Source organism: Paramisgurnus dabryanus, chromosome 15 (assembly GCF_030506205.2).
Source record: "Paramisgurnus dabryanus chromosome 15, PD_genome_1.1, whole genome shotgun sequence".
Lineage (NCBI taxonomy): Eukaryota > Metazoa > Chordata > Actinopteri > Cypriniformes > Cobitidae > Paramisgurnus > Paramisgurnus dabryanus.
The window spans coordinates 31,163,033-31,173,662 of NC_133351.1; the positions used below are offsets into that span (position 1 = coordinate 31,163,033).

Sequence of the window (10,630 nt, forward strand, 5' to 3'; positions counted from 1 at the left end):
ATGCAAAACGATAGGTCTGTGAGACATAGGTCTGTAAAATACTTCAAGACTCGCTTTCGTAGATCCATGTATCACACATGGATCAGTTTGCACAGTGCAAGTCAAACACACTTATTGGTTTGGTGAGTCCCATGATGATGAAATATCCAGCCCATTCTTTTGATTTGCATGTGAAAAGTCATACATACACCAAATTCCCATTTTGCGTACATATGATATACCAATCCCTCCTGTGCATCTTTTTGGGTCGTTTTATGTTGGTTTCTAATTTTTTCACCTTTTTCGCTGGGGTTTGGGGTTAGAACAATTTTTTGTTACGTAAAATGACATCCTAACCAAGACCCCAATTCTAACCCCAACTCCAAGTGACCACGGTTTAAAAATAGGCAAAAACATGGAGAAACCTATATTTAATGACATCCTAAAGCAAATACCAAATCTAGCCCCAATCGACAATGGTTTAAAAAACTGAAAAAATTGAAAATATATAAAACGACAAGAACATATATTAAATGAATGGGAAAGACTGGTGTACTGCATCATATGCATGCAAAATTGGAGTATGTATTGCACAACTTTTCACACTGCATGCTTTTTACACGCACCTCATGAGAACTGGTTAAAATACCACAACAACTAATGATGAGACACGCCAGAACCAATGAGATTTGAAGTTACAATCTTGCCACCATGTTAGTGCCAATATATGCTTTTGCTTTTCATTTATTAACCCACAAGAGTTGGATTACTTCATGATGGAAGTACAGTGTGTGTGAGACTCTACATTTCGATTTTGAAGTTTTGATTAAGTAAATATAAGGCTATTTCAGCTTTTTCTCTATTACTACTGTAGGTTTAAGACGAGTCAAAAACTTTTTTAAGTTTTCTGAATAAAACTAATTTCCAGCGTGAATGTTTTGTTTCCCCTGTACTCACTCACTCAACTTTCTTTCATCTTAAGTTTAATTTCTGTTAATTCCTACATAATATCTTATGGCAGTTATACACATATAACCACATATATAACCATATAACAACATATAGCCACATTATAAAGCATTTTGGATGTTCATAAGAAGACTCTGCATTTATCACTTTACTGTCAGCAACAAAAGACCACTCGTAAGATTTAGTAAGATTTTCAATGTCAAGATATGAAAATGATAAAATATAACTGATAATACACTAGAACTTTAGTAACTATGTGCAATAAATCATCATACTCTATAAAGTTAAAACCACAAATAGGATTATATTGTAATGCATTGTGATAGTCGTTACTATTATTTAATAGGTAATACAACATATTATAAAGTTTTATAAGGCATTATTCCTGCCTCATAATGAATGAAGAATGCTCTTAAAATTATAATGTCTTTATTATAAATATGGTCTTCATAGAAAGCGTTACCAAAAAACCTTTGGGGTTACGGTACTCATACTGTATAATCATATACTCTTTAATCTGTTTAAATCATTTAGTTTTATCTTTAATTTTTGTGTACATAGAAATTATAATGAAAACACTTAATAATGCTCAACATTATCCCAAAAAGCAAGACACTTAACCCCTAGTTGCTCCAGAGGCGTGCGACCTCTAACATATATAGCAATTGTAAGTCACTTTGGATAAAAGCGTCAGCTAAATGAATAAATAAATAAATACTACATCAATAACAATAACAAATTCCCTAAATTATTTTGTCTCCCAGACATGAAATCTCTTTTCTGCTAAAATAAATCTGGATAAGGTTTGCGACACTCACCCCATGGGATGGGTATGATATCCAACCCAGCTCCCCTTGGCTTGCTTTGGAGTCCAGCAGGTTAACTGCAGAACAGAAGAAAGAGAGAGAAATTACAATTTATCCCTTTTTAACTCCGCTTTCTTCCCCCACCACACCCGCACTCGGACTATGGGAGCAGGAGGCACAACATCCTAATCAACAGATTTATTTACTCAGCTGCATTGCACTTATTCAACAATCCAATTAAACAAGCAAGAGTTTACACATGTAACCTCTAAAATAGGATTTATCTGCATGTTCCTCTTTAGCTTTAGCTGGCCGGAGCAAAGTTCTCTCTTGTAAGCGAGTGATTTGAAAAGAATATACTGTAGTTTGTTTTCCCATATAATTCTGTCAAATTAATACTTTAAAAGTTGTGTTAGTGTTGTGTTAGTGTTTTATCATACACCTGATATTTTGATGGTTTAACCTACCTAAGGGGGCTTTGAAACATTATTGTTAAAATATGCCCTTTCGACATCACTTTTGGCCACTACTGTATGTTTTATCTTCCTTATTAATGTTTTGGGTGATCAGCATAAAATCAGCATAAATGAAAACTATTGAACAAATGTACACATTATGTATCAATATTTTACAATTTGTATATTAGTTTTTTACATTACAGTAATGAGAATTGTTTGTATTGAACTAAAAAGTACTGTGGTGGGAAAAATGCATATAAATTGCATAAAAAAATCTTAAAATGTTTAAAAGATTTAATTAATAAAATTAATTGTGGATTTTATTTTATTCATACAATGTTTATTAAAATGTTATTTTACATGATATTGTATTGTGTTCATATCATATACCATCATATACAGTTGAATGCTTTATTCTGATTGGTTGAGAAATGTTCCACTGTTAGGCTATGCATTATTTTTCTGTAAAATGCACATCTAAACTGTCAAATGTCTTCAAATAGATGCCAGTGCAAAAGTGTAAAAAAATCCGTAGAAATTACAGTATTACTTGCTGCTGGTTGCCGGTAATTTACCGTAATTTTAAATTTATGTTATTTACTGCCAACATTTTGTCCATAGCTAAATGAACATTAAACATTTTACATAAAGTCTTTGTTTTTACAGAATAAAAGTAAAATAACAGCATCAAGCAAAGCATTCTGGGAAATAAAAAACAGAAAAAGGTTGATGATGATTTCTGGTTCCCAGAATGCTTTGCACGAGGCTGTTATTTTAGTTTTACTCTGTAAAGACAAAGACTTGTAAATGTTTAATGTTCATTTAACTTTGAACAAAATGGTGCCGGTAAATAACAAAAATTTAAATCTACGGTAAGTTACCGGCAACCACCTGCCAGTAACACAGTAATTTTTACTGATTTATTTTTTACAGTGAATGTTTGTGGTAAACGTGGTATAAGAGGAATAATTGCCTGCGGTTTTTTGAATTATTTGAAAATAATGCACACTCTGCTTCGTGCCGCATTACCACCTCGGGTGTGTATTATTTTTTTATAATTCAAAGGCCCATCATCAATTATTTCTTACATATATTATATTATATTATATTATATTATATTATATTATATTATATTATATTATATTATATTATATTATATTATATTATATTATATTATATTTACATATTACATTTACATATTTTACTGCCATTACATACATTTATTTTTTTACAGAATTCTTAGCGAGACGACAAAAACCGTGGAAAGACAATGATAGTATTCCTAAAAATGGCTGCTTGCCTCTGTGTGAATGTTTTAATAATGAGCACTATGGTGTGCTACAGATGAGAAGGTCCTGACAAACTCTTGACATCTGTCTCTATCTCTCATAACAATGACTGTTCGATTGAGAAAAGCTTCTATAGAGCGGACAAAAGCCTCCATCAACGTACAGTAAACACATAATCTTATCTGACGTGGGGCACTCAGCATGACATCTACGACCCTTACTAATACACTGTAGCTCTGCAGCTATTCGAGTGCTATTGCAACAACATCCAGCATACCAGACAAACATTACATTTATGTATGGAATAAACATCTGTTTTATAAAAGTGCTTAAGAACATATACTTCATTGAACATTGTTATATTTTATCACTTAGTGTGGCAGAAAATGTCCTGTTTGAAAACAGTATGCATTCCAAATATAAGAAATCAGTCCCGTCCATGCAGCATTGTAGTCTAGTCCATGAATTTTCTACATACACTAACCGTTGAAACCTGGAAACACACAATTCTATATTGTTACTATTTTCTGTAGGATGCTTAAACCTATATAAATAAGTTTCCAGAAATATTGGACCCTGTCCAATCCAAATCTATTTCACAAGCAAAATGTATATTTGTTGGCTAAATTACAGGTAGTTTAGACTTTTAAGCACAAGCCTTTACATAACAAGGTTTTTATGATCAAACGAATTGTAAATGTTGACAGGAACTGTACAGGAGCCAAAGGAAAGTCTTGATTTTGTGCAGGATTTTATTTTCGCTACACCTGAGTGCTGTCCAAACTGCCTGCTCTTCCAATACAACGGATGATTCCTATTAACTATAATAAAGCTATCTGTTCATGTCAGATAATGGCATCTAACATTCAGCTCCATTGGTTTCAATTTAAATTTCTCAATGAGCCAAGCTGGCATCTCAAATTGAGCCGACCAGGGAAATTTTAGACCATAAAATTAGATAGCTACACGGGCGAATCCTGCAGCAGCAAGGAAAGAGAATCGCATTGTTAATCCCACTATCTTCATAAGGAGCCCTGAGCAGCCCCCATAAGTACAAAAACAAAGAACTGATTATGAACAGATGACCCATGCATGCCTCTTCCAACCAACCACACGGGGCACAAGAGGTAAATCAATACAGGAGAGAGACAATAATCTAGGATTCCAACCACAAGCCGCCAAGGGGTATCTGTCTCTCGAATGCATCACACTAGCCAATCGTTTCTTTACATCAGCACATGCTGCATTGATTGAACACATTAACAAATGTTATAAAAAGAAAGTCAATGTTTTATTCACAAAATATCCAGGATGAGTTCAATGAGAAATGTTACAGCTACTGTACCTTTACTGTCGTTTAATTATTTAGCTGAAGAGCTTTTACGAAAAGCAACTTGCATAGAATTTTTTTTAAAACTGCAATATTTTTTATTTATAAGGATACAAATCAACCTGCCATAATATATGTGCCGATAGTAATAGTAATATAAGTAAAGATATCATTAGGTTAAGAAAATACTGTATCTGGAAGATTATACTGAACGTGACATGAAACTATTTGTGGAATATTTAGCTTTTTCTTTTATAATTATTATGCTTCCTCACATTATTTAAAGACATGAAATATTAGCCTTTTTGAAAATTATTCTGTTGCACTTCATTACTATTTAAAATGAAATATTGAAATCATAAATTAAATCAGAAAAAGTTAAAAACATAAAATGACCACAGCATTAAACATACACTGCAGTCATATAAAAAAATTCCCAGGAAATACGTTAAAAATGCGTAAAATAAAAAAAAATATAAAAACAAAATTGCCAAATGATACTGTGTTTCTCAGTTGAAGATCCCACAGAAAATCGCTACTAACCTTAAACATAGCTGTGATCATGGTTGTCGATTACAGCATGAATGAGATTTCCATGAGTAAAAAAATCATATGGCTCGTAAATTGCTCACTGCCTTCGGTGTACTCTTCACCTTTCAGGTACTTAATTAAATCTGTTATTGAATTAAAATGGGAATCTGGTGTCTGAACACTTCGGAACTGCCGGATCCTCGGAGAGCAGGCGAGTTGATGCCTAGCTTTATTAAAATCAGACTGTGAGTGTATAAGACACATGGTGGACTTAGGGATTATTTTCAAAAGGATTTCTAAGTGAGCACGAGAGGCCTCAATATATGTGTCCAAAATATCCACTGCTGATGCAATGATCTCCTCTCTCACCCACATCAGATCTCTGCAGCTGGTCTGCTTTTGCACACACACTAGCCGTCGCAACAAACGACAAACACGTACCACAAACAACTTTCCAAGGTATATCAACAAGGGATTTCATTGTGATAATTAATGGCTTCTTTAACTGCCAAATTTCAGATTTTTGGAAGAACAATCGCTGAATGTGGCATTCGTTCAAATTAATGGTACTGGTGCTTAAATGCTTAATTAATCTGAAAAACCAAAACTACACCCACATGGAACAACAATTCTCTTAAAGTCCTTACAACTCGATTATAGGTTTCACTGACATCAGTGGCAATAAAGTATATTAAACACCCTAAGACTTGCCTGATTTATTCATCTTTATATTAATATAAGTGTTGATATGATTAAAGATGAATAAACCAGGCAAGTCTTAGCGTGTTCGATACAGCCGCTGCTGACCCAGTCCCTCCACATATACTTGCAGCTTCTGTCCACCATCTCCCTCTATAACCCACCCATCAATATGACCATGCACATTACCCTCATACTGCAGACATTACCCATGCTGTACACTGCTTTTAAAGTACTACTGTTGGTGTATATTTATTTTTTTTAGAAAATTTTTCCAAGCAGTCACACACTAAACTTTCGCCATACAAGCCAGGATTAAGTGCATCATAATATCATGCTTCTGCTGTGTTGCCATCACAAACTCCAAATAAGCCGAGCACTGCAGGTTGTGTACTGTAGCCTATTGCTTCGTGCCGCCATCTTGGCCAAAAATGTGAAAATGGAAACCCTTACTTATTTTGACTATAGAGATACTGTATTTATGTAGGCTATTTAGTGAATCAATGTATTTTTGAAGCAGATTTGCCAGGAAATGTTTTCTTTGATCGGTTGCCCCGCATGCTCGAACACTGTGTAGTGTACGGACAATAGAATACATAATATGGATTACACTAGAAAACCAATCCCAAAAGTTTACCTACAACAAACTAGTCGTAGCTAAATGGCAGAAATATTTATTTGCTTCTTAAAACAGAATATGTTTCAATAGGCAGTGTGCCCAGACTCGAAAAATATATCAGCTGACCCGTTTTCCCTGCCATATGTTGTTAATTAAAAAGGAAAACCTTAATATGGCATAAAACCCAACAATTCCTGCTAATTAAGAAAATTAAAGTTTTTTAACTTTAAACTTTTAAAGCTGAATGTGTGTATATAAAATATGCTATGTATATATTTTCTTAGATTAATACAAAAACAGAGAGAGAAAATGGATAAATATGCCCTGAGCAAAGAATATCAAATGCAGTAATGTGAAATTTTACCCTCCATGTCTGTATGCAGAAATGTTTAAGAAGACATTTTTGTTTAAAAACAGTTTAGTTAAGAGCTTTATTGATCCCCTTGGGACAATTAATTTAAGCTTACATGGTGTCTCACAACACATAAACACATACATTTGACAAATGCAGTAAAAATAGCTGTTTAAGTATTACACTTTTTTATAGGCCTATTTATATTTTTATATCTAAAATAAAAATAATTTCATTATTATGGTCATTATTGTCGTAATTATTATTATTATCATAAGTATTATTGGAGTTGTCGATGTTGACAACTGAGGGTTCTTAAAGTAAGTAAAAGCTAATGAAATAGTGGTGTTGCCTTCAGTCTTTTGAGTAAAATATGCTAATAACGTGTGCCACGATTAAGGTCTCAATAAGGTCTCGTCGTCTGTAAGCTTTCGGTGATTAAAATTCATCACATGTAACAAAAGCTTTTACGGTTTTTATTATTTGCATTTGACGACCTATTGTTATGAGTTAGTGTAGGCTACTGTTCACATAAATCGGCCCATTAAAGGTCCCTTAGAAGCAGCAAAACACGTTTGAAGACCATAAATAAGCACTGCGTGTCTTTAAAAGTTATATCGTTTAACAAAGAGACGCAATGTCACAAAATGCACTCAATCAAATAATTAGATTAGATTCCACTACATAAAATCACTAATAAAACTATTAAGATTTAACGTCTCTCCTGTGAAGCTTTGGAATCTAACATTTAACATAGCCTATCTATTCTGTCATGAAAGCTGTCGGTAATGTTTTTTTAAGGATCCGCTTAATGCTCGTTACGCATACTATATTGCTAAGACAATATTGTTTTCGTTAAGGCCTATATGAACTTGAAACTTGTGAGGTTTTTTATTACATTTAAATAGTTTACAACGGTTAGGTACCTATAAATAGAAACGTATTATCAATATGCATACTGGAAATTCAGAAGATGTGACCCACAGTGACCAATAGGTCATTTTGAATTGACCTTTGACGCTATACAGGTTCAATGTGATGTAATAAAAATTAATTCATTGGATATTATTATTTAAATGGAAATCCTGAGTCTAATCCTGTGATGAAAACCCTTTAATCATGCGACTAAAATCTGAAAAAGTCTCATTTGCTCAAAATGATGGGTGCAGCTCTATACTGACACTCTCTGGCGAAAAGCACGGCCCATTATAGACTATTTTGGATAAAAGGCAATTTGCACAAAAACCATTATAAAAAAGGCAATTTATTTTAAATAAAAGTTTTATTTGCGCTAAACAAAACATCGGAAACTACAGCGTACTGTACATAACCACAGAGCAGGTTAAAGCAGTAGCCTTAACAGCATATGAACACCATCTTTAGACACAAACAAAACTTTTCACACTCTAATATAAAAACATGCCATTAATAAATTTAACCTAAGCCCATAGGCATGAACACTTGTTTTGTCATAGACATTGTCATACACCGAGATATCTCATCATTCGTTATAATTTTAGAAAGGTAATAATATATAGGCTATATAGCCTATAATATTGATAATATTTGAAATGTTTAATATTTATTTGTTTCAATTCAAAGAATACCCAAAGCTTTCGAAAACCCAAATGCATATTCAATTAAGTGACAATAACGGGAAATGTGGTCTTTAGTAGCCTACTTAGGGGGTCGATAAGTCTTGCGTCTTATATTTAAAGAGACAGAAAACAACTTTAATCTAAATAAATCAATGTTAATTACTAGAAAAGTAAAGGTTATGCATTACAAACAAAAAGAGGTTGCACGCGCATTAAAAGTCAGTTACTTAGGCCTGTATACACATTTATTCAGTCAAGCTTGATTTTCGTTTATTCGGCCGATTCTTCGAGATTTTGTTTCATAAATAGTAAATAATAGTTAGAAAATATGTCGATACAATGAGACAAAGATGGTAGACAATTTGCAAATGTTATGGGGCTTAAGTTAAATTTTAGACTGCCCATATTTTAGTGTTTTGATGGAGTTTGTCACTCGTCCTCCCTTTATTTATCAGTTATGTAATGCATTTATTTGCTACCCAAACGACTGTTTGTTTTAAAACGAGCGATACATTTCCTTAAGCTAATAATATTAATAACTAATAACTTCATTAGTTAAATGTCAAATTATTTTAGACACAACGGATGCTCTCAGTTACTTGAGAAATCTTAAAGACCACTTGCCTGTGAGCAGATTATATGATTATTTTGTATAGCTGTTTGTGTTTTCTTTGTTTCAAATTGTGCATTTAAAGCAAAGCACGTCGAATAAAAAAGTACTGTAATAACTGCGTGCGCCGCTGTGGCTGCTCGGACAACTTCGAGTGCCCGAGAGGTGGATGTTAGCTTCGATGAAGTCTAGAATTGCCTTGATAAAATAAAAAAAGCTGAGGAAACTAAAATAAAACCATGCATTATGTGTTACATATTTACGCGTCTCTAAATATAGGCTATATATATTCAAACATTCTAGGCTATAACCGCTGAACAGAATTGCGCGCTTAAGCGATGCGCATTCGTGCATCTCTATTTATCTTTAAGTGTCATCAAATCAAGAAAGATCAGGTTATCCATACATTCAAACAAAATAAACAATACAACTTTTAGTGGGAGCGAATTCTAATGTAGCTATTTCCGATGGTGTACTCGCTCAACCATAATGCCCATGTGTCACGCGCAAAACGACAATATGGTTTGTAGAATAAACATGTTTATGTGAAGTAGCCTATCTGAACTGACAATCAACGAGTGTACCAACCAGTATTATTAAAACCGACTTCGGCGTCAAGGCGGTCAGATCGGAGCTTCGACAGGAAAGCAGGTAATGATTATCTGTCAATTTCAACTGTCAAAGCTATAAACTGTCAATACGCAATATTTAACACACAGTATCGTGCAAAACCTACCCTGGGCTACAATATATCTACCATGGATGATTCGGTATATTCTCGTCTCTCACCCCATAACGTTCTCTTACCTTCGTTGGACGGATGAATAATGAATTCTGCACTCGAAATACACGTGAAGAGAAAAAGGCAAAGTATTAAGGGTTTGCAATCCATGATAATATTTCAGGGGGTAAAGCAAAGTACATAACTCCAAGAAGCATGCCACTCATGTGAGGGCTTCTGTTCCGACACAAGTTACCATTCTCGGCTCACAGGCTGATGTCAAGTTTGACACAGGAGACGAGGAGGAGTCTCTCGCTCTCTATCCTCAGTTCTCATCGAGAGCTTCCCTTTTTCGCTGGGTCCTACAGACCAGACAGCGCCGTTTAAAAGCCCCGCGCAGGTTCAATAGAGGTCATTTCTTGGAAATTGAACAGAAGACAAAACACTCGAGACAGCACATCAAAATTTGATCAAATTCCAATTTGTATGTCACCCTGTGGAATATATGCAGTTTATCTGAAGAGAAAACAGTACTAAGTTCTTCATAATTTGTCACATCAAGAGCATAGCTTAACAAAGCATAAACACATGTCTTTGTTTGGCCAAGTATACTGTTTGTGTTACAAATGAATAGCATATAGGCTGTGTATTATAACTATTTTAAAGAGC

The 10,630-nt window shown here is 34.0% G+C and overlaps 1 protein-coding gene across 2 annotated transcripts in view; it reads right to left on the reverse strand.

Annotated features, from left to right (window-relative positions):
• Nucleotides 1-10,281, reverse strand: part of epha3 (eph receptor A3) — a 144,494-nt gene extending 134,213 nt beyond the window's left edge. Inside the window, exons 1-2 of one of the 2 annotated variants that reach the window (XM_065293080.2) lie at nt 10,048-10,281; nt 1,767-1,831 (exon numbers count right to left, since the gene is read on the reverse strand). In XM_065293080.2, the coding sequence (XP_065149152.1) occupies nt 1,767-1,831; nt 10,048-10,132 (150 nt within the window). In that variant the 5' untranslated portion in view covers nt 10,133-10,281. The remainder of the gene's footprint in view (nt 1-1,766; nt 1,832-10,047) is intronic. The other variant, XM_065293082.2, reaches the window with a different exon arrangement.
• Between the last annotated feature and the right edge of the window lie 349 nt (nt 10,282-10,630).